The 24,722-nt window shown below is 37.1% G+C and overlaps 1 protein-coding gene across 5 annotated transcripts in view; it reads left to right on the forward strand.

Moving 5' to 3' along the window:
* XPO1 (exportin 1) overlaps positions 1–24,722 on the forward strand; it is a 53,314-nt gene that overhangs the window by 27,246 nt on the left and 1,346 nt on the right. For 4 of the 5 annotated variants that reach the window (XM_014532058.1, XM_005884575.2, XM_014532059.1 and 1 more), the window contains 20 exons: positions 6,025–6,086; positions 6,301–6,345; positions 7,791–7,972; positions 9,170–9,218; positions 9,300–9,419; positions 12,131–12,259; positions 13,312–13,470; positions 15,751–15,948; positions 16,370–16,508; positions 16,700–16,881; positions 16,964–17,120; positions 17,218–17,381; positions 17,654–17,788; positions 18,134–18,317; positions 18,599–18,705; positions 20,918–21,112; positions 22,396–22,564; positions 23,396–23,530; positions 23,610–23,769; positions 23,846–23,942. In XM_014532058.1, coding sequence (XP_014387544.1) covers positions 6,025–6,086; positions 6,301–6,345; positions 7,791–7,972; positions 9,170–9,218; positions 9,300–9,419; positions 12,131–12,259; positions 13,312–13,470; positions 15,751–15,948; positions 16,370–16,508; positions 16,700–16,881; positions 16,964–17,120; positions 17,218–17,381; positions 17,654–17,788; positions 18,134–18,317; positions 18,599–18,705; positions 20,918–21,112; positions 22,396–22,564; positions 23,396–23,530; positions 23,610–23,769; positions 23,846–23,942 — 2,768 coding nt within the window. The remainder of the gene's footprint in view (positions 1–6,024; positions 6,087–6,300; positions 6,346–7,790; positions 7,973–9,169; positions 9,219–9,299; positions 9,420–12,130; positions 12,260–13,311; positions 13,471–15,750; positions 15,949–16,369; positions 16,509–16,699; positions 16,882–16,963; positions 17,121–17,217; positions 17,382–17,653; positions 17,789–18,133; positions 18,318–18,598; positions 18,706–20,917; positions 21,113–22,395; positions 22,565–23,395; positions 23,531–23,609; positions 23,770–23,845; positions 23,943–24,722) is intronic. The other variant, XM_014532061.1, reaches the window with a different exon arrangement.

The following is a 24,722-nucleotide window of genomic DNA, read 5'->3' on the forward strand; positions in this document are numbered from 1 at the left end:
TCATTCATTTCTGTATAAACATTTGGGCTGTTTTTATATTTTGGCTATTATAAATGATGCTATAAGCTTAATAAAATTTTGATTTCTGCATTATCTTATAAAGTTCTTTCTTTTTTTTAATATATTTTATTGATTTTTTACAGAGAGGAAGGGAGAGAGAGAGAGAGAGTTAGAAACATCAATGAGAGAGAAACATCGATCAGCTGCCTCCTGCACATCTCCCACTGGGGATGTGCCCGCAACCCAGGTACATGCCCTTGACCGGAATCGAACCTGGGACCTTTCAGTCCGCAGGCCGACGCTCTATCCACTGAGCCAAACTGGTTTCAGCTAAAGTTCTTAATAAGTATCTGTTTTAGGCTATAAATTTTTTAAAGAAAGATGAATAGTCTATAGATCCAGTTCTCTTCAAATTACTAAACATGTAGGCAAGTAAATAAGTTAGTCTGATTCTAGCCTATCTATGGGAGCCCTAGGTTAAGAACCCCCACTTTTGAATTGTTTTTAGCTATTTGTCTCTATATTGCTGATCTCACAGGTTCATTCCATTGAGTGACCAGGATGATATTATGGACTCCTGACAATAAAGCAACAAGGAGAGCTATTTTAGAGCACTATACAGGGTGGGGTAAAAATAGGTTTATAGTTGTTCGTATGGAAAGTATTACAATGATTACTAATACAAGAATAAATTCTCTTTCATGTGCTCACAACTATAAACCTATTTTTGCCCCATTCTGCATTTTAGTGTCTGCCATGAGGTAGTAACCACTTGAACTAAAGCCCACCCTATATTTCAGAGACTCTCTGATGATTGGTAGCTTTAATGGACAGATGCTTATAATCTAAGGCACAGGAAAAGAGCCTTCGTTTTTTAGTTTTGATGGAGGGATTTACTTAGTTTACTCTTTAAAAAAATATATTTTCATTGATTTCAGAGAGGAAGGAAGAGAGATTAGAAACATCAATGATTAGAGAGAATCATTGATTGGCTGCCTCCTGCACCCCTCCTCCTGGGTATCAAGCCTGCAACCTGGGCATATGCTCTTGACCTGAAATCAAGCCTGGAATCCTTCATTCCACTGGTAATCCTCACCTGAGGATATTTTTCCATTGATTTTTAGAGAGAGGGAAAGACAGAGAAATACCATGGGAGAGAAACACACTAATTGGTTGCCTCCCTCAAGCACCCTACCAGGGCTGGGGCCCAGGGAAGGGGCCTGCAGCCGAGGTATGTGACCTTGACCAGAGTTGAACCTGGGACCCTTTGGTCTGTAGGCTGATACTCTGTCCACTGAATCAAACCGGCTAGGGCTGAGCTGCTTTTCAAAAAAAATTTTTTTAACATATTTTTATTGGTTTGTGAGAGGGGGGGAGAGAGAGAATCATCAGTGATGAGAGGGAATCATTGATTGGCTGCCTCCTGCACATCCCTTATTAGGGATTGAGTGTACAATCCGGGCATGTGCCCTTGACTGGAATCCAACCCAGTACCCTTTAGTCCACAGGTCAACGCTCTATTCACTGAGCCAAACGGGCTAGGGCTGCTTTTCAAAAATTTTTGAGTAAACTCTAGGAAGGAATTGGGGGGAGGAGTTAAGGTACTTGATCAAATAAGCTCTGATATCTAGCAATTGGAGATTCTGGACAGTCTTTAAAAAAGTCAGTAGTGCTTGGTCAGAAAGGTGGTTGTTTATATATAAAAGTTACAGTCTTTTGAAGGGAAAGAAGTACCAACTATGGTAAAGTGACATTAAATTGAGACTTTATTGTCTATGAGAATCTTCGTTATTGTCTACTTATATTGCTTTTTTCCTATTTTCATCTTTCACCCTTCGTTCCATCTACAGTGTATTTTAGAAGCCTCTGAAAAGAGGGTCAAGATAATTAATGAATCGGTAACAGAAGTAGAAGGCTGTCTCATCCTGTTTTATATTCTCTGAGGCTGAGAAAAGCCTCCAAATCTTACATATTCCGACTAGAGGCAACAGTAGTAGTTTTGGACATTGTCTGGTTCCTTGTGACAAAATTAGAAGAAAAGTAGTGAATCTTTTTTTTTTTTTTTTTTTTTTTTTTTTTTTTGTTTTGGGAGAAAGAGAAACATCAACTTGTTGTTCCATTTATTTATGCATTTAATTGGTAGATTTTTTTATGTGCCCTGACCAGGGATCAAACTCCCAATCTTGACATATCAGGTTGATGCTCTAACCAACTGAGCTACCTGGCAGGTTCCTGAATTTCTTACTACATTGTATTGTCAGCCATTTAATCAAAGAGCAGGCTGCCCTGTCCAGTGTTTCTCAATGGTTTAGAGCAGTGGTCGGCAAACCACGGCTCATGAGCCACATGCGGCTCTTTGGCCCCTTGAGTGTGGCTCTTCCACAAAATACCACGTGCAGGCGTTTAGAGTGTTGGCCTGCGCACCAAAGGGACTTGGGTTCAATTCCCAGTCAAGGGCATATACCTCAATTGTAGGTTCCATCTCAAGCCCCCTTCAAAATTTTTTGAAAAGTATCTCAATTAAGCAGCTTGGGGATAGTACGGGAAGCAACCAATCAATGTGTCTCGCACATCAATCTTTCCCTCGCTCCCACTGTTAAAAATCAATGGGAAAATATCCTTAGATGAGGATTAACAACAACAAAAGCAGGCTGTATTTTTGTTTCTAATTTTAAACTTTTAAACTTGGATTAAGAGGTTTCAGAGGAATGCTTACTCTTTTTTAAAAAAATATATTTTATTGATTTTTTTACGGAGAGGAGAGGGATAAAGAGTTAGAACAGTGATGGCGAACCTATGACACACGTGTCAGAGGTGACAGGCGAACTCATTTTTTTGGTTGATTTTTCTTTGTTAAATGGCATTTATATATATAAAATAAATATCAAAAATATAAGTCTTTGTTTTACTATGGTTGCAAATATCAAAAAATTTCTATATGTGACACGGCACCAGAGTTAAGTTAGGGTTTTTCAAAATGCTGACACGCCGAGCTCAAAAGGTTCGCCATCACTGAGTTAGAAACATGGATGAGAGAGAAACATCAATTCAGCTGCCTCCTGCACACTCACTACTGGGGATGTGCCCGCAACCAAGGTATATGCCCTTGACTGGAATCGAACCTGGAAGGAACCCTTCAGTCCGCAGGCCAAAGCACTATCCACTTAGCCAAACCATTTAGGGCAGAATGCTTACTCTTTATTTTTAGTTTATTTCTTTAGACTGCCCATTTCCTTATTTTGGGTGGGCCTTAATAATAGTAATTTATGTGTAAAGAACAGAAAGGTCATTGATACCAGAATTGTTTTGATTAGATCTAACGGGTAATACGGACACGTGATTGTTGTGTGGTATAATTTAGTGCTCATTTAAAAAATAATTTGGCTCCCCTAATTGTTACATTTTAAAAATCACCTTATTAAAACTAGACCTGATTTTACTTTGTGTCCACAAAGCCTCTTAATACTTTGAAGTAATTTTAGACTATAGAATTGTTGCCCAGAAAAGTACAGATTGTCCTTATACTAACAACTTACACACCATAATAAAATGAACAAACCAGAAATTAACATGTGGTTCAGTATTATTAACTGAACTGTGGACCTTAATTCACATTTCATAAGCTTTTTCTCTAATATCCTTCCTATGTTCTACAATTCATTTAGTTGTGTCTCTTTAGTCTTTCAATCTGTGACAGTTTTTAATTCCTCATTCTATGCTTTTGACACTTGAGTTCTGGTCCATTATTTTGTATAGTGGATTTTAGTTTAGGTTTGTTCTTAATATGATTAGACTGCGGTACATATTTTTTTAAGCGAGAATACCACCTAACCAGGGGCTACATAATGTCAGGCATTAATTGATACTTTATTAACCTTTATCAGTGGTTATGGTGTCTGCTGGTTTTTTATTTACAAAATTACTATTTTTCACATTGAAAGTGATAAGTATCTTGGAGAGATAATTTCACACCATGCAGATAATACCCAATTTCTCCTGAAGGCTTGCCCATTCATTTTAGCACATTGGTGGGTCTTGTCTGCAACAGTGAGTATTGTCTTTTGCCTAATGTGGAACTTATTTTTTTAAATATATTTTTATTGATTTCAGAGAGGAAAGAGTGGGAAAGAAAGATAGAAACATCAATGATGAGAGAGAATCATTGATTGGCTGCCTCCTGCATGCCCCTTACTGATGCTCTATCTACTGAGCCAAACTTGGCTTGGGCCAGCAGATCCATTCTTAAAGGATGTTCTGATTTGGTAGATGAGGGTTAGGACGCAGTTTCAGAAAGTCTTATCTATAGTTCCAAAGTTCAGACAGCTCTGAAAATTGAAAATCCTTATCAATCATTTGGCAGCAAAACCTAAATTAAACAGATGTGAGATCAGTCTTTATGTAGTGAGAAATAAAAATTCTATTATGTATCTTGCTTTAGACCCTTTGGGCATGTCAATGTCAGTGCATCACATTACACTAAAAATATTTTTGTCTTTATAAAAAATATTTTTTTTATTGATTTTAGGGAGGGAGGAAGAAGAGAGATAAAAACTCAATGATGAGAGTGAATCATTGATTGGCTGCTTCCTGCATGTTTCCCACTAGGGATTGAGCCTGCAACCCAGGCATGTGCCCTGACCAGTATCAAACTGACCTCCTGGTTCATAGATTGACACTCAACCGCTGAGCCACACCAACTGGACTTACTTTAAACTTTAAGGAGATCTATAGTACATGCTATGTAAATTCTGAATGATATAAATTTAAAGCAAAGTTATAGAGTCTTAACTGTTTGAAGAATAAGCTGTATTATTAAGGGGTAAAAAACATTGCAAACAAAAAATAGTTCCCTAACTCATTTTTCCTACATTGTAGTGGGGAAATTTTTAAAGCAAATTTCCAGGTTGTGGCTAGGTAGCTCAGTTGGTTAGAGCATCAACCGGATACACCAAGTTCAGTCCTTGGTCAGGGCACATACAAGAATCAAGCAATGAATGCATAAATAAGTGTAACAACAAATTGATGATTCTCTCTTTCTAAAAGCAATCAATAAAATTTTTTTAAAAATACTTTTCCAGAATTAGCTTAATGTTATAATTAAAATAAATTGGGAAAGGATAAATATATCTGACCTTAATTTATAAGTATTTTACATAAAACTTTATAATGCTCACAGAGTAACATCTTTAGTGTTTTTGCAGTTTTAACCCACAAAAATAAGTTGATATGTGTGTTTGTTTAAGTGAAGAGCACATTAGTCCCTTGCGGTATTTTTTTATCTCAAAATTACTATATCGGTATACTTAACTGGTATAGCATTTAAAGATTATCTTAGAACAATGGTCGCCAACCTTTCAGACCTCACGGACCATCAGTGGCGTGGGCCACGGGTTGGTGACCGCTGTCTTAGAAGATGTTAATTTGTAATTGTTCGATCTAGATTTCTTTAAGGTTAACAACAAAACCTAATAACTTAAAGTAGTGTACTAAAGCCCTGGCTAATGTGGTTCAGTGGATTGAGCATTGTTCTATGCACCAAAAGGTTGCCCACAATTCCCGATCAGGGCACATGCCCAGGTTTACAGTCATTGTTTCTCTCCCTCTCCCTTGCATTCTGTCTAAAGTCAATTTTTTTTAATAGTATAAAGTAGTATGTTAAATTTTTCCCCAAAAGCCAACATTGGTGATGGGATTAGGCATATTATCGGGCTGTGCTCTGCCCTCTTCATCCCCAACTTTTTGTTCCTGAAGATATACTATAAAAATATTGATTTTTGCCGTAACCGGTTTGGCTCAGTGGATAGAGCGTCGGCCTGCAGACTGAAAGGTCCCGGGTTCGATTCCGGTCAAGGGCATGTACCTTGGTTGCAGGCACATCTCCAGTGGGGAGTGTGCAGGAGGCAGCTGATCGATGTTTCTCTCTCATCGATGTTTCTAACTCTCTATCTCTCTCCCTTCCTCTCTGTAAAAAATCAATAAAATATATTAAAAAAATACATATATTGATTTTTTTTTCTTCCATAGGAATAAAAAAATACGTTGTTGGCCTTATTATCAAGACCTCATCTGATCCAACTTGTGTAGAGGTAAGAGATTTTTTTAAGATTATTGTGAAAATGTAAAAGCATTCAAATATTGGATCTTCAACTTAAACCTTACTATCACAGAGCTATACACACATATACACAGTCATTTTCAATAAATATGCAGTTATTTTTCTCTCAGAGGTTTCTTATGCTTTTGTTCTTAACTATAGCTATTTTAGGCTCTCATTTAAACTAAATGTTTCTCTTTTCTTAGAAGGAAAAAGTATATATCGGGAAATTGAATATGATTCTTGTTCAGGTAAGTTTTCTTCACTGTTTTCCTCAGAAGAGTTCAATGTTTCAGTTAGGCTAATTACTTGAACAAAATATTTGAACCCACTTTATTGAATAACTAAACTAACATCTTGCAGAAGTAGTGATAGCAATATTTTTTAAAAATATATTTTTATTGATTTCAGAGAGGAAATGAGAGGGAGAGAGGTAGAAACATCAATGATGAGAGAGAATCATTGATGAGCCTCCTCCTGCTCGCCCCCTACTGGGACCGAGCCTGGCAACCCGGGCATGTGCACTTGACCAAAATTGAACCTGGGACCCTTCAACCAAACTGGCTAGGGCGATAGTAGTCTTTTTAATAACTATAATAGTTAACCTACTATGTAGCATTTGAAATTGTAAGACTGAAAACCCATCACTCTATGGCTCCAATATGGATTGGACTCGATTAAAATTTTCTCGTTTATGCTTGGTACTGTGTGTGTTTCCATGTTATCTGTCAGTTTTAATTATTTTTTATTATAGCATTCCTTTAATCTCTAAGACAGTTTTTCAAACTTTCTGTATAATCTAACTTTAGAAATTTTAACTTATCTGTTTTTAATGTAAAAAAAAATTTTCCTGCCCTGGCCAGTTTGGTCGGCCTGGGGACTGAAGGGTCCCAGGTTCGATTAAGGTCGAGGGCATGTGCCTTGGTTGCGGGCCATCCCCAGTAGGGGGCGTGCAGGAGGCAGCTGATAGGTGCTTCTCTCTCATCTGTTTCTAACTCTCTATCCCTCTCCTTTCCTCTCTGTAAAAAAATCAATAAAATATATTTAAAAAATTTTTTTTTCCTGAGATTAATTGGGTGTGTAAGAAAAAAGAAAATTTTCTCTTTAATAGTTTTGGGAACTTAAATGATTTTTAAAACATTTGCATTTTCACTGATAACTCAATAACTATTGGCTTTTATACTAAAGACTTTTTGTTGGTAACCTATTTCTGTATGGGGAGAGGAAGGAGTACAAAGAAGATAGTTACTAACCTCTTAATTCACAGGTGCTGTTACAGAATATCTGGTTCAGAAATATCCCTAGTTACAGTATATGCAGTACAGATTTAAAAATTGAACACAGTCTATTATTGGTCAAAAAATTATTGTATCCCCAATTGTAATGCCTCCTTTCTTCTATTAAATTTATATATCCAAACTTATGCCTATCTGGCAGATATTATATGCATACACATTAGAGCCAGATTAGACTAGTTGGGATAACTGAGAGTAGTTGTAGGGCATTTGAGACAGAGGGCTTCATCTGTGTTGTACTTTCTATCCAGTGTATTTTTGTGAATGGTGGCACATTTCCTCTTTTAATAAAGCAATAGAAAATGGAAAGTGGTTTGATATTTGCTCCTTTTAATATGACGCAATACCTTTGAAGTTTTGCCATTGACGAGTGAAATGAAATTAACATTTTCTTATTTTAGATACTGAAACAGGAATGGCCAAAACACTGGCCAACTTTTATCAGTGACATTGTTGGAGCAAGTAGGACCAGTGAGAGTCTCTGTCAGAATAATATGGTGATTCTTAAACTCTTGAGTGAAGAAGTATTTGATTTCTCTAGTGGACAGATAACCCAAGTGAAAGCTAAGCATTTAAAAGACAGGTGAGTATTCTGTTTTAGAAGCTCCAGTAATTTCTCAAACTATTGAAAGGAATTTGGAGGCAGGCTGTAAGTTTTTAAAGGATTATGATTGTTAATATGATAAATTACTTTTGTTTTTTTTAGTGCAAATTTAAATAGTTTTATAGTGAGCCTAATCTAAATCTGGAGGCTTAAAAAGTAAATATGGTGTTAAAGATAAGATTTTATACTTCATTGTCACAGCAAAAGAACGTCATACCTCACATGGGAAAGGATTGTAGGTTGAGAATTCCCTTTGGGATATGTTTTATATAGTGACTACTTAATTATGGCTTCCAAGGAAAATTACTTGTGTCCAAATGCCAGCTGAATTTTTACTAGTCCTGCATCTTGTCGGTTTCTTACTGTTAACACTAGGATCATGCTAGACTTTATTTTCTTTCTTCTTAGTTATTAAAAATTAGTTGAAGTCATTAAGACACAGCAGTATATCACTTTTATATACCATTATGTGGTCAAACTAGCTTCAGAATTTACAATATTTCCTCTGATTTGGTGTATTTGGCATATACAGGATATGACAAAAGTAGGTTTACAATTTGTTCCTATGGGAAAAAAATACATAGCTAATAAATCATGGAAGAATAAACTGTTTCATGTACTCATATCTGTAAAGCTACTTTTGACCAACTCTGCATATAATGCCACTTCACTTATTTTGGAGAGTTGTGGGTTTTGTTTTTTTAATGTATTTACAGATTTTTTTAGAGAGAAGGGGTGGAGAGAGAGAGAAAGAGAAATAGCAACATTGATCAGCTGCCTCCTGCACTCCCCCACCAAGGCATCAAGACAGCAACCTGGGCATGTGCCCTGACCTGGAATCAAACAGGTGACCTTGGTGCATGAGTTGACACTCAACCACTGAGCTACAACAGCCAGGATAATTTGGAGGGTTGTTTTTTTTATTATTTTATTTTATTTTTTTAACTAACTTGATATCAAAGACTTGATTGATCTATTTAATATTTACAGTAAGAATGATTTAAAAAATCAAGAAACAGTTTAATAACTGTAGCTTTTGATGAAGTTGTTGGTGTATGTGTTTAAATGAGAGTAACAAGTTTTTAATGCGCAGATTGGAATATGTAATATTTGTTAGTATGTAAATAATTACAGTATTTTTATTTGTCTTCTGAACCAATCACTTTTTATTTTTAGCATGTGCAATGAGTTCTCACAAATCTTTCAGCTGTGCCAGTTTGTGATGGTAAGTGCTTTCATTTTTACTTTTTAAAATAACAGTTATATATAAGAAGATAATTATTTTATAGGTTTGTTTTCATTGCAGGAAAATTCCCAAAATGCTCCACTTGTACATGCAACATTGGAAACGTTACTCAGATTTCTTAACTGGATTCCACTGGGATATATTTTTGAGACCAAGTTAATCAGCACATTAATTTATAAGGTAGAGTGAATACATTTCACTTATCACTGAATAGTTGCATTTATTATCTTATTTTATAATGCTCTTTCATATAGAAAATTATTCTGCATTTATAGCCACAACCAACTTTGTTTCTGAGATAAGGAACCTGCTCAGAAGAACTTTTCCATAGTTTCAGCTAGTAGTTCTTGAAATGATTGTTCCACTTAGACCATGTAATTTCCTAAATTCCATGTGAACAACTAGGAATAGATCTGATTCTATTTTAGGTGATTATATAGACTACAGGGAGGTAAGGTAAGGAATGTTTCTAAAAAATGGAACATCTATATTTCCTGGTAATTTAAAGCACCAGCCTGGCCGCCATGGCATAGTGGTTGAGCATCGACCAATGAACCAGGAGGTCACAGTTCATTCTCAGTCAGAGCATATGCCTGGGTTGTGGGCTCAATCCCCAGTGTTGCGAGTGCAGGGGATAGCCGATCAATGATTCTCTCCCATCGATATTTCTCTCTCTCTCTCTCTCCCTCCCTCTCTCTCCCTCCCTCCTCCCTCCTTCTCTCCCTTTCTTCCTCTTTCTAGGATGAATTAAAAAATAAAATAACAATGCGGCTTGAATGCATCAAAAAGGAAAAAGAATGACCCAGGGTACTACAGGGAGTCCAAGGAGAGGGACGCTCCAGCTGGGTCTATTCAGGACAGCTTTCTGGAGCTGACTTCACGGCCGGGTTTGGAGAGCTGGTCAGTGAGCGTGCAGACCAGAAAAAAATAAAAGCAACATGTAATGCCTAGATGAAGTCTTATACTTGTTTATCCAGACATAACCAGTTTCCAAGTGGTTTTATTTTCAAATCTTTTTTGAACAGATGTAATGAATAAATTGTGCCTAATTGTGACTTTATAAAAGCAGGCACTTATAATTTACATTTTGGGCTTTGTGGTTCAGAGTTTGAGAAGGTCATAATCTGATAAATGAATTTATAATGTTGGAGATTTTTAAAAATATATATTTATTGATTTCAGAGAAGAAGGGAGTGGGGGAGGGAGATAGAAACATCAGTGATGAGAAAGAATCATTGATTGGCTGCCTCCTGCAGGCCCCCTACTGGGGATTGAGCCCGCAGCCCTGGCATATGCCCTTGACCGGAATTGAACTCAGGACCTTTTAGTCTGCAGGTTGACACTATCAGCACTGAGCAAAACGGGCTAAGGATGGAGATATTTTATTACTAGACAGTTTGTTTAAAAAGAAAGAAAGAAAAGAAAAGGGGGTGGGGGGAGAAAGTTACCATTACTACAAATTCTCACCAACACTTGCTATTGTCAGACTTTAAAAATTTTCACCAGTCTGGCGGGAATAAAACAGGAACTCGTATTTCTCTAGTAACTAATGAAGTTGGAGCATATTTTCAAATATTTATTTACCACCTAGATGCATTCTGTTTAAAGCTGTTCATATTTGTCTATTTTATGTTAGGTTTTTTATCTTTTTCTTATTGATTTAAAGGTGCGTATGTGGCTGGATACTAACCCTGAATCCGCCATATGTGTAGTGAGTGTCTTCCTCCAGATTTCGTTTCTGTTTTCACTCTGTTGATTTCTTTTGGGGAACAATTTTATTATTTTAATATTAATGCCGGTGGTTCTTGATCCTCCATCAAGAAGGGTTCAGATATCTGGAGAAGGGGCTGTGCGTAAATTAAATAAGAGTCCAGAGACGAAACATAATTTTGAAAGGCATTATAGGGAGTCAGAAGACTTAGCTAAAGGAAACCAAGTTTTCCTTGTCTCAGGACCCCTTGCTTTTTATTAACACAAATTGTCCTAAGGCAAGGTAGATATACACATCAAAGGGTATACACAGTCCATTGTCAGAATGGGGAATTACCTCCAGCTGTTCAGGTGTTTGGTCAGGAGGAGGCAATAACATGTAGATTAAGATGCCCTTAGCTATCTGGCAGCAAGCAATCATTTATATATCCTTTTCAGGTTTGGGGAAATGCCATCAGCCATTCCTAGATGATTCAGCCCTTGCTGACATGCTGGAATTGGCTTCCGGCAAATGTAGTTGAATTTATACTTTAAAAAAAAAAAATAGATAATTTGTATAAGACTGTTTGCTATTGTCAATAGTACTAAGGGTTACATTCTTATACATAAGACATTTATGCCCTGTGGGAATATTTATTTTGTGTGAACTTGTGTTAAATATCAGGTAAATAGTAATGTCCATTTCTAAGGCTTTTGTTGCTTCCCAAATTACCATCCACAAATGGCATGCCATCTTTATATCATCTCAGCAAGAGAATATGAAAGAGCTACTTTTCCCACGTCTTCATTAATCATTGGTGTGTTTCCGTCTCCTAAAATCTGAACAGTTATAAATCTTGGATTCTTTTTAGACTACACAGAAAATATGGTGTTCTTAAAAGTCACATAATGGGTCTTGGATAGGTTACTAAGCAAATTTGTGTTTTTCAAATGTCCCAGACACATCAAAAGAAAGCACAGTTTGCTCTTAAATTATTTATTGTCAATAAGGCGGTTAATGAAATTTTCTCAAAATACATGTGCAAAACAAAATTAGCTGTCACCTGCTTACCTGCTTTTGGGGAGGGAGGGTCTATATTTGATGTACTAGTAAAATCATTTATTTTTCCCCTCCAATTTTAATTTTAAGTAAAATGTTTCAGGCCCTTTAATTTTATGTTTTCTTTTTTGTATTAAAACAGTTCCTGAATGTTCCAATGTTTCGAAATGTCTCTCTGAAGTGCCTCACTGAGATTGCTGGTGTGAGTGTAAGCCAATATGAGGAACAATTTGTCACGCTATTTACACTGACAATGATGCAGCTAAAACAGGTAAAACACTCAAAAACTGAGTAAATTTATGTTCCTTAGAAAGGGGTAGATTAGAGTTTAACCATTTCAGAGTCATTTATAATAGACCTAGTATAATATGATTGCATATTTATTCTATAAAATGAGTAAACTAGCCATTTTAATGAGCCATTTTGAAAATTCATTAAATGCTTACAAATCTGGGGATTAATGTCAGCTGCTTCTGACCTTATGTCTGAAATGAAGGATTGTGCAGTTCTAGTTTATATAAGTTATCTAAAAGATTGATCATAATATGACGTTACTGTATGTTATATGAATAAATTAATTGAATGTTTTTACATTTCTGATGAGATTAAAGAGGGAAAAGTTTGATCCAGGAAAGAATTCAGAGTATAGTCTGAGTAAATCTTACTACTTGCATAAATACCTAAGATCTGGAAACAGCCCAAGTGCCCATCAGTAGATGAATGGATAAAGAGGCTGTGGTACATTTATACCATGGAATACTATGCAGCAGTAAAAAAAAGAATATCTTACCCTTTGAGACAGCATGGAGGGACCTGGAGAGTATCATGCTAAGTGAAATAAGTCAGTCAGAGAATTAAGTGTCATGATTTCACTTATATATAGAATCTAGGTAACAAAATAAAATAATGAACAGAGTGTATCCAGAAATAATGGAAGCATGGAACAGAGTGCAGAATCTCAGATGGAAGGTGGGGGAAGGTGGACGACGGTGGGTGGGAGGTAATCAATCAAAGACTTTGTATGTATATATGCATAACCCATGGACATACACAATAGGGTTGTCAAGGTCTAGGGTAGAGGGCAGTGGCAGGCTGGAGGGAGTAAAAGGGGACATATGTAATACTTAAACAATAAAGGATTTTTTTTAATGTGTCCAAAGCTAGCACACAAAGATACAAAAACAGTTATAACTGACCAAGGAGAATAAGATATTTGACTACTTTAGTATTGGTAAAAGGGTAATGGAATCTTTGGGCTTAAATGTACTGTCTTTTTTCATTGGTTTTGAAATGCAGGCTAATAGTCTCTATTTAAACCTGCAGATGCTTCCTTTAAATACCAATATTCGACTTGCATACTCAAATGGAAAAGATGATGAACAGAACTTCATTCAAAATCTCAGTTTGTTTCTCTGCACGTTTCTTAAGGAACATGGTCAACTTATAGAAAAAAGACTAAATCTCAGGGAAACACTCATGGAGGTAGGCTTTGTGGAGCCTTTGGCTTCTGAAACTGTTTTTTTACATGATAACAAATTCCTAAAGGGTGTACAGACGTGTCAAGATAGATAGATATATATTTCAGAGAGGATTGGAGGAGAGGGATAGAAACATCAAAGATGAGAATCATTGATTGGCTGCCTCCTCCATGTCCCACACTGGGGATCAAGTCCGCAACCTGTGCACATGCCCTGACTGAGAATCAAACCGTGTCCTCCATTTTCCTAGGTCCATGGTCAACCACTGAGCCATGGCAGTTGGGTCAGATGTGTCATTTCTAAGATGAAGTCTAATGACCTTAAAAATTGATGTGTAGCCTGGCTTGTGTGGTTCAGTGGTTGATTGTCGACCCATGAACTGGGAAATTGCAGTTCTATTACTGGTCAGTGAACCTGTCTGGGTTATGGGCTCAAACCGCCCTCCCCCCCGCCCCCCAGGGGGGTGGAAGGCCCACATGCCAGGGGCAGCTCTTTGATAATTCTCATCATTGATTTTTCTATCTCTCTCTCCTCCTTTCCTCTCTCTAAAATCAACTTAAAGCCCTAGCTGGTTTGACTCAGTGGAAGAGTTTCGGCCTGCGGACTGAAGGGTCCTAGGGTTGATTCCAGTCAAGGACACATAATACCCGGGTTGTGGGCTTAATCCACAGTAGGGGACATGCAGAGGGCAGCCAATCAGTGATTCTCTCTCGCCATTGTTATATCTATCTCTACCTCTACCTTACTCTCTGAAATCAATTCTATATAATAAAGAGGTACTATGCAAATTGACTGTTGCACCCTTGCACAAGATGGCTGCCCCCATGTGGTCAGAAGGTGGCCGGCAGGGGAGGGCAGTTAGGGGCAACCAGGCCAGCAGGGGAGGGCAGTTGGGGGACCATGCTGACAGGGCAGCAGGTAGGCATCCATCAGGCTGGCAGGGGAGTGGTTAAGGGGTAATCAGGCTGGCAGGCAGAAGTGGTTAGGGGTAATCAGGCAGGTATGCGAGTGGTTGGGAGCCAGCTGTCCCGGATTGTGAGAGGGATGTCGGTTTCCTAAACCAGCACATGCCCCAAGGGTTCCCAGATTGGAGAGGGTGCAGGCTGGGCTGAGGACCTCCTCCTTCCCCTGCCCCACCCCTGTGCATGAATTTCGTGCACTGGGACTCTAGTAAAAATATATTTAAAATCAATTTTAAAGCCCTTACTGGTTTGGCTCAGTGGATAGAGCGTTGGCCTGCAGACTGAAGGGTCCCAGGTTCGATTTCGGTCAAGGGCATGTACCTTGGTTGCGGGCATATCCCCCGTGGGGAGTGTGCAGGAGGCAGTTGATCGATGTTTCTCTCTCATCGATGTTCTAATTCTCTATCCCTCTCCCTTCCTCTCTGTAAAAAAATCAATAAAATATTTAAGAAAATAAAATCAATTTTAAAAACACATGTTTTTTAAAAAATTGATTTGTACTCCACATAAAATAAAACTATCCAGTTTAAAGTGTATAATTCAGTGCCATTTAGTACATTCACAGTGTTTTCAACCATCTCTTTTTCAAGAGATTTTTACCCACAAACCAGTGATATACCCATTGAAAGTTACCTCATTCTTTTTTCTCCCCCATTCCTTCACAGCCACTGATTTGCTCTCTATTTCTGGAATTACTTACTCTAAATCTTTCATACAAATGGAATCATATGGTTTTCTGTAGTTGGGTTTTCAAGGTTCATGTTACATCATGAACCAGTACTTGATCCTTTTTTTATGACCGAGTAATATTTTATTGTATGGCTATATCAAATTTTGTGTGTTCATTCATCAATTGATGGATATTTGGATTGTTTGTTTCTTTTTGCTTATTGATACCAACTAATTACTACATAAGTGTTCCAAGAAAACAGAATTTGCCCTGACCAGTTTGGCTTAGTGGATAGAGCGTCGGCCTGCGGACTGAAGGGTCCCTGGTTCGATTCCGGTCGGGGGCATGTACCTTGGTTGCGGGCACATCCCCAGTGGGAGGTGTGCAGGAGGCAGCTGATCGATGTTTCTCTCTCATCGATGTTTCTAACTCTCTGTCCCTCTCCCTTCCTCTCTGTAAAAAATCAATAAAATATATATTTTTTAAAAAAGAAAACAGAATTTGCTCCTAAAGAATTTTTAGTATGGTGCATGAATAATGAAATATCAGAGTTGTGAAACCTAAAACAGGAACTTTTATTTCTGAATAACACAATGAGTGCAAAGCAATTAATGTCTAAGAGTTATTTTAATAGTTTTGGTCTTCTTTGTAGGCCCTTCATTATATGTTGTTGGTATCAGAAGTGGAAGAAACGGAAATCTTTAAGATTTGTCTTGAGTACTGGAATCATTTGGCAGCTGAACTCTATAGAGAGAGCCCATTCTCTACATTGGCCTCTCCGTTACTATCTGGAAGTCAGCATTTTGATGTTCCTCCCAGGAGGCAGTTGTATTTGCCGGTGTTATCCAAGGTAACAGTCAAGTGGGTGGTTGATGCTCTTGTGGCTTACTGTGATTTTTAGAGCTAAATGCAAGCACTGGCTTTTGTTTTTTTACTAATCTATCCAAATAAATGGGCTACAAAAAGAGTCCAACTTCCCCATGCATGTTGAAAACCAGAACATGCAAGAGATTATTATAAGCACATCTGTGAGTTAGAAAGTTAAGAGGCTACCCCCTTTCAGTGTCTGGATGAAGCACTGGATATTTAATAGATGGTTTTTATTCATGTTAAAGTTTGAGAACCACTGTTAATAGAATTACATTTTAAATATGTTCATTCTTTTATATTGTCAGGGCAGTTTGGTACCTTAAGGTGCATATAATCTAATTTTTTAATCTATATTTGATGTGGCTGATTTCTGAAATTAACAGATTTTTCTTGTTGAATAGGTTCGTTTATTGATGGTTAGTCGTATGGCTAAACCAGAGGAAGTATTGGTTGTAGAAAATGATCAGGGTGAAGTTGTAAGGGAATTCATGAAGGATACAGATTCCATAAATTTGTATAAGAATATGAGAGAAACATTAGGTAAGTTAATAAATACTATTAATTTAAGTCTTTGTGATTCTATTCTGGAATGGAAATATTGTAGGAAATGTGATCCACTTAGTTTCTGAATGTTAGTAGCCATTTTATTAATGTGCTGCTCTTCCCTTAGTAAAAGTTTTTGCTCATTAAATTTTGCATCTGAAACATCTGGAACTTTTTTTCCTTTGTAGTTTATCTTACTCATCTGGATTATGTAGATACAGAAAGAATAATGACTGAAAAGCTTCACAATCAAGTGAATGGTACAGAATGGTCATGGAAAAATTTAAATACATTGTGTTGGGCAATAGGCTCCATTAGTGGAGCAATGCATGAAGAGGATGAAAAACGATTTCTTGTTACTGTTATAAAGGTATGCACGTTGTATGTATAGACTGGAATCATTAAATAATTATGTTTAATTATAAATTACTGAAATTTGTCTTATTTTACAGGATCTATTAGGATTATGTGAACAGAAAAGAGGCAAAGATAATAAAGCTATAATTGCATCAAATATCATGTACATAGTAGGTCAATATCCAAGATTTTTAAGAGCTCACTGGAAATTTTTAAAGACTGTTGTTAACAAGCTGTTTGAATTCATGCATGGTAAATCCTTTTTATTTAATATATTTTATTTAGTTGTTTGTTTTTGTTTAAAAATTATTTTTGAAATTTTTTTAAATAAATGTTTTTGTTTCATTAGAGACCCATGATGGAGTCCAAGACATGGCTTGTGATACTTTCATTAAAATAGCTCAGAAGTGCCGCAGGCATTTTGTTCAGGTTCAGGTTGGAGAAGTAATGCCGTTTATTGATGAGATTTTGAACAATATTAACACTATAATTTGTGATCTTCAACCTCAACAGGTATGGGAGATCTTAGCCTATTTTCTTAGAAAGTAACTACTGTTTTAGTCAGATGGGAATAGAAAGAATGTCACTATTAGATTCAGTTCCAAGTATCTCTGTTTAAGTTTTTATAGTGAAGGAAAAGTTCAACCAGAGTTTGTCAGGCTGTTTTTCTGTCTAATTTATTTCTGACACTTCAATGAAATTAGTTTCAGTATAGACGTGAATTGTTTGTGTATGGTTTTCCTTATTATGATACATAAAAGTAAAATGTCTGCCTTTCAACATAGGTCCATACATTTTATGAAGCGGTGGGGTACATGATTGGTGCACAGACAGACCAAACAGTACAAGAACATTTGATAGAAAAATACATGCTGCTTCCTAATCAAGTTTGGGATAGCATAATCCAGCAGGCAACCAAAGTAAGTTCTATTACTTTTTACAAAAGTTATGGTGGAATTTAAGAAGTGTGTTATTTTTAGGAGCAGTGAACTCAGTGCCTTTGACATGCATACCTGATTCATAACTACTTTTGTGTGTGTTTTTGTGCATTAAAGAAATAAGTATTTTTATTTTGTTTTGCTGGTACATTGGGAAGATTTCACTCTAATGTTGGTTGTAGGTATTAGTAATAAACTTCTGTGTTTTTATACCATTATGGATTATAAATGTGATTATAAATTTGGAATAATGTTGGTAGTGGTTTTTGCTTTAATAATTACAAGGATAATTCTCATGTGATAAATAGATGTTTTTGTCTTTCACAGAATGTGGATATACTTAAAGATCCTGAAACAGTTAAGCAGCTTGGTAGCATATTGAAAACAAATGTAAGAGCCTGCAAAGCTGTTGGACACCCCTTTGTAATTCAGCTTGGGAGAATTTACTTGGATATGCTTAATGTATACAAGTGCCTCAGTGAAAATATTTCTGCAGCTATTCAAGCTAATGGTGAGTGATTTTGAATTCTTATGGAATGTTGTACAACATCAATTCTACGTTCTCTGCCTTAGTGTAGGCATTCAGTAGTTCTTACAGATTTTAAATAAGCCTCCCTCCAGATAACCCTAGATAATTTTTTAACTAGTTGCATGCCCCTTCCCTTAAAAAATTAGTCTTTTTTTCCCCCCCATTAAATATATCTTTAGTGGTAAATAGTATTGGAAGTACATGTAATTACCAATATAGAATTTTATTTGTCAAGTTGGCTTCCACTTGGTTGTATTTTTTAGGTGAAATGGTTACAAAGCAACCGTTGATTAGAAGTATGCGAACAGTAAAAAGGGAAACTTTAAAGTTAATATCTGGTTGGGTGAGCCGGTCCAATGATCCACAGATGGTAAGTGAGATGTGTTTTTTGTTTTTTAAGTTGATGCTGCATTCTCTGGTTTAAGCTTTATCTCTGTATGTATTTGGCTAATTTAAAGGTAATTTAGATGTCTACATTTGGGATTATTGTATAGCATTCTATTTATTACAGTCTTTGACTACTTAAAATTACTAAGTTTTAAACCATCTTGCAAAGATGGTTAGATGGTGGTGATATGTAACAAGATAGCTGACAGGAATAGATTGGGTAATTTTAATTTTTCCATGGATAGATATATACAGTTCAGATGAAATCTTTTTGTTCATCATGATTTTCAAAGCAATTTACAAAGCTTTCATTAGTTTGCCTCCTCAGTAAAAGTACTTTACCAGCTGAAGGTTTGAAAATCTCATTTACTCTTACTGCTTTTATTCTAAATCATTTCCAGAAAGGAGTATGATTTTCAGAAACTAAATGAGCTCCATATGCCTCAACTTGGAAAAATGTGAATAATTTTTAGTGTTTGTTACACCTTTCATTCTCTTGATCCTTGGAACATTACAAAAATTTCTGTCTTATTAACACTGCTGCATAGAAATATTGGTTGACAAGTGAGCTATTTGTATAATTTTAAAATTTCCAGGAAACCTGTTCAGAAAACTATTGTGGAATTCTCAAGGTATCAGATTTAAATATTGAAAAGTTTTGAACATGTGCATTATAAAAGTACAACTGTATTTAAAATTGGAGAGTAAAAAGTAGGAAGAATTGAAGGAGTTATGAAGTTCATAATTTAAAATAGCTTGGGCAAATTTCAGGCATATCAGTGGTGATGATGATGGCACCATTATATTTTACAATTAAGACTTATGTCATGGTTTAGGGCAGTAAATTTCAAAGATACTAAACACTTCAGATTCAGTTTCTAGGGAGAAAGTTCTTTTAGTCAGTATCAAGAGTAGAAATGAGGCTCTGGCCGGTTTGGCTCGGTGATTGGAATGTCGGCCTGTGGACAAGTGTCACAGGTTTGATTCCTGGTCCAGGGCACGTACCTAGGTTGCAAGTTTCGCTGCCCCAGTAATGGCACTTGGGGAGGCATCCAAACCAGGTGTCTCACGTAAATGAGAACCAGTTCTTCTGTAAGATGCCAAGTGGGTAATTGGAAAAATAATTTTGTGTTTATCCTCAATCTTATAAAACCTGTTTTGTATATTAGTACACCACTGACACTGGAAATATTCAATGAACGAAAAATAGGTTGTATTTATTGTACGTGTCTTTTTTTTTTTTTTTTAATATATTTTATTGATTTTTTACAGAGAGGAAGGGAGAGAGATAGAGAGTTAGAAACATCGATGAGAGAGAAACATCGATCAGCTGCCTCCTGCACATCTCCTATTGGGGATGTGCCCACAACCCAGGTACATGCCCTTGTCCGGAATCAAACCTGGGACCTTTCAGTCCACAGGCTGACGCTCTATCCACTGAGCCAAACCAGTTTCGGCAATTGTACGTGTCTTGATATAGAACTTACGAAAAGCATAGATGGTACACCTTAATATGACTATGTTTATTGACAATTCTAGAAACTTCACAGTCTCTCTGGTGCAGTTCTATTTTCTTGTATAAGAAGTGATGGCTATTCTTTTTGTTTATTAAGATACATTGAGTGGGAGTACTTCCGTTTTTATAGATATTATCCACTGAAGAAACTGATATAATCTTGGTTAGGATGATTTTTTCTTTCCTGCTAGGTTCCTCATCCTTCATATACAGTATTCCTAGAATCCTGGTTTTGCCTGGAGTCAGTCGCTTGGTTTTGGGCCTTAGTTTCTTTCATAATTATAAATTTGAACTACACTATGTTCTGCCCCTTCCCAGCCTATTGTGATGTTTTGGCTTCTTTCAGTTAAATGCTTTAGTGTACAAAAAACCTAGTCAAAGTATATTTCAGTGACTTAGCTTTTTATAATAGTAACCAAATGCATAGATTAAAAGTTTTTCCCGGCTAGTATGGCGCAGTTGGTTAAGCGTCATCCCATAGCACCTGGAGGTTACCGGTTCAATTCCTGTTTAGGGCACATGCTCGTGTTGCGGCCTTGCTCCCCTTTGGGCAGTGTGCAGGAGGCAGTTGATTGATGTTTCTCATCTATGTTTCTATCCTTCACTACCTTCTCTCTAAAATCTAAACATATATATATGTTTTTTTCTAAACTTAAAAGTGTGTTTTTTGTTTAAACAGGTAGCTGAAAATTTTGTTCCTCCTTTGTTGGATGCAGTTCTCATTGATTATCAGAGAAATGTCCCAGCTGCTAGAGAACCAGAAGTGCTTAGTACCATGGCTATTATCGTCAACAAGTTGGGAGGACATATAACAGCTGAAATACCTCAAATATTTGATGCTGTTTTTGAATGCACATTGAATATGATAAATAAGGTAATGTGATTTACATTTCAGTTATAAAATGGGAAATTCTGCAAGATATCCTAAACTCTTGAAAGCATAAATGATACCTTTGAGTGCAGCATAGGTTCTGGGGTTAAATTCTTGAACCTCTAGATCAGGGAAATGCTTATTTTGATTTGCTTTTGTTTTGGTTTTAATCTAATCTAATAAAAGAGAACATGCAAATTGACTGCAACTCCAATATGCCCCAAGCCACGCCCACTAGCCAATCAGAGTGGCTATATGCAAATTAACCCAACCAAGATGGTGGTCGGCAGCTACGGAGCTGGAGCAAGCAGGAGGCTTGGTTGCCTGGCGATGGAGGAAGCTAAGCTTCCCACCTGCCCTGGCTGGCTGTGGCCTCTGCCCAAGGCAACAAAGTTTCAATTAAACTGGTAATATGCAAATTGACCCTAATAGCAGAACCACTGGGAATGACTGATCACTATGACACACACTGACCACCAGGGGGCAGACGCTCAACGCAGGAGCTTCCCCCTGGTGGTCAGGCGCTCCCACAGGGGGAGCTCTGCTCAGCCACAAGCCAGGCTGACAGCTGCCAGCACAGCGGTAGTGGCGGGAGCCTCTCCAGCCTCCTCATCAGCGCTAAGGATGTCCGACTGCAGCTTAGGCCTGCTCCCCGCTGGGAAGTGGACATCCCCCGAGGGCTCCTGGGCTGCCAGAGGGATGTCTGACTGCCAGGTTAGGCCCGTTCCCCCCCAGGGAGCGGGCCTAAGCCAGCAGGTGGTCATCTCACGAGGGGTTCCAGACTGCAAGAGGGCACAGGCTGGGCTGAGGAAACCCCCCCCCCCCCCTCCCAATTTTTGTGCACCAGGCCTCTAGTATGTATATATTACCACATTTTGTTCAAATTTTTGTGCACCGGGCCTCTAGTTTACTATAAAATAACAGCAAGGAGTACATTTGATAGATTGCATTCATTCAAATAGTAGCTTGAATTTATTGAAAACTGCATTTATAGACATTAACAATTTTAATGTATTGATTTGTGAGTCTCCAAGTTACTAATGATTATATAGCACGTTACACATGATGTTCTTTTATGTGCATTTTGATGAGTTGCTTTATAATGTGACCTAAGGTCTCCTTATTTTCATAATTCATTTGTTTAACAAATGGTAATTTTATGATCCATGAGAGGTGAATTATATTGTCTTTGAATTGGCCTTTCAGGAGACCATACAGCTTATGAGTTCCACTAACAAGTATATTAAATTCGGGCTTGCTTTTTATTTTGTTCTTACCATTTTTAGGACTTTGAAGAATATCCTGAGCACAGAACGAACTTTTTCTTACTACTTCAGGCTGTCAATTCTCATTGTTTCCCAGCATTTCTGGCTATTCCACCTGCACAGTTTAAACTTGTTTTAGATTCCATTATTTGGGCTTTCAAACATACTATGAGGAATGTTGCAGATACAGGTAAATGCATAGAAATTTACTTATTTGCCTGCCAGTTTACAAATTCTACAGACACTTAGTGATAGGTGTATAGTTGTAGACAGGTAGGTACCACTTCACTTGTCAAGTTGTCTGTGTAAGCCCTAAAAGCAACTTAGCTGTCTGTTTTGTACATAGTACATAGGCAGAATTAGTTATGGGAGATGGGCATAAAATTAAAAGTAGGGAAACATCACTTATTGATATCTTTTTTTTTTTTTAATTGACTTCAGAGAGGGAGGGAGGGAGAGAGAGAGAAACATCAATGATGAGAGAGTATAATTGGTCAGCTGCCTCCACATACTGAGGATTGAGCCTGCAACCTGAGTATGTGCCCTAACTGGGAATCCAACCGAGACCTCCTGATTCATAGGTCAATACTCAACTACTGAGCCATGCAGGCCGTGCTCCATATCTTTATTACTGCTTCCTTTTCTCCATATGCTTTTCCACTGTGGCACTAATAATTTACTGAGGATAAATCTAAAGAACATCTCTAGCAGGAGGATTTTTTATTTGTGTATTTAAATAGTAATTGGTTTATGTAATAGAAACATCTATTTGTGCTGTTTTTGGTGTGGATGTGGAGAAAATGATCCTTCAGACATAGTGGTAAGGTGGTAATGGTTATTATTTACAGTTTATCAGAAAGCAGACATTGATTCTAAGAGACCTCTATTACTGACTCAAGATAATTTAGGCAAATAATTAGCTAAAAAGAGGGAGAATGGGCTTTGAAGCAGAATAGTTTATTGGTAAAATACTATCATGTGAGTGTTACCAGTCTGTAATTTGCTGTTCTATGTATTTTAGGCTTACAGATCCTTTTTACACTTTTGCAAAATGTTGCACAAGAAGAAGCTGCAGCTCAGAGTTTTTATCAAACTTATTTTTGTGATATTCTTCAACATATCTTTTCTGTTGTGACAGACACCTCACATACTGCCGGTAAGGATTTAAAGCTATAAAAATGTTAAATGTTCCAGTTGTTAAATCTTAGAGCTAATAATAATCTTTTCATCAACAGGTTTGACGATGCATGCGTCAATACTTGCATATATGTTCAATTTGGTTGAAGAAGGAAAAATAAGTACACCATTAAATCCTGGGAATCCAGTTAACAACCAAATGTTTATTCAGGAATATGTGGCTAATCTCCTTAAGTCTGCATTCCCTCATCTGCAAAAAAAATATTATTTTTTTTAATAAACAAATTTCTTATTTAAAAAAACAATTATTTAATTACTATGTTTTGATTTGCAGTGCTCAAGTAAAGCTCTTTGTGACAGGGCTTTTCAGTTTAAATCAGGATATTCCTGCTTTCAAGGAACATCTTAGGGATTTCCTAGTTCAAATAAAGGTATGTAATTTATCTGCATTTGCAGAAATATAAGACTAACTTGATCATTAGTTTTAGGAGAAACAGCTTTTTTATATCTTTGCTTAATATATTTATATAAACACACATATACATACTCTGGCCAGATTATTATGACCACCTGACATTTGTAGTCAAATTAGCTATAATTTCACGCTGAGGTTGCTAGAGGGCCAAACCATTATAAACGTCTGAATAGCACAACATACCTAAGTATTGTTGCTGATCAAGTTCATCCTATCATGTTGATGGCGTATCCCAATGGAGATGGCTTCTTCCTACAAGACAATGTGCCATGCCACGGTGCTCCTATTGTGTAGGAGTGGTTTCAAGAACATGAGGGAGACTTTACCTTGCTTAGGTGGCCCCCACAATCACCAGATTTCAATCCAATTGAGCATTTGTGGGACGAAGTTAAAAGAGCCATCAGGCAGCTGGTTCCACAACCACCAAATCTCACAGAACTGGACAGTGCTATTCATCAGGCATGGGGTCAGATTCCTTGCATCACCTTTCAACATCTCGTGGAGTCAATACCAAGAAGAATTGCCGCAGTATTGAAGGCAAAAGTGGCCCAACGAAGTACTGATTGGGTGGTCATAATAATCTGGCATGTGTGTATGTCATCATTCTATGGCTCTTCTATAACCTTTTTCCCACTAGCACCTTTTTTGGGGGCTTTTTGTTTTTTAATATATTTTTATTGATTTTGGAGAGAGGGAGAGAGAGAAAGAGAAACATCAATGATGAGAATCATTGATC

Source organism: Myotis brandtii, unplaced genomic scaffold (assembly GCF_000412655.1).
Source record: "Myotis brandtii unplaced genomic scaffold, ASM41265v1 scaffold84, whole genome shotgun sequence".
Lineage (NCBI taxonomy): Eukaryota > Metazoa > Chordata > Mammalia > Chiroptera > Vespertilionidae > Myotis > Myotis brandtii.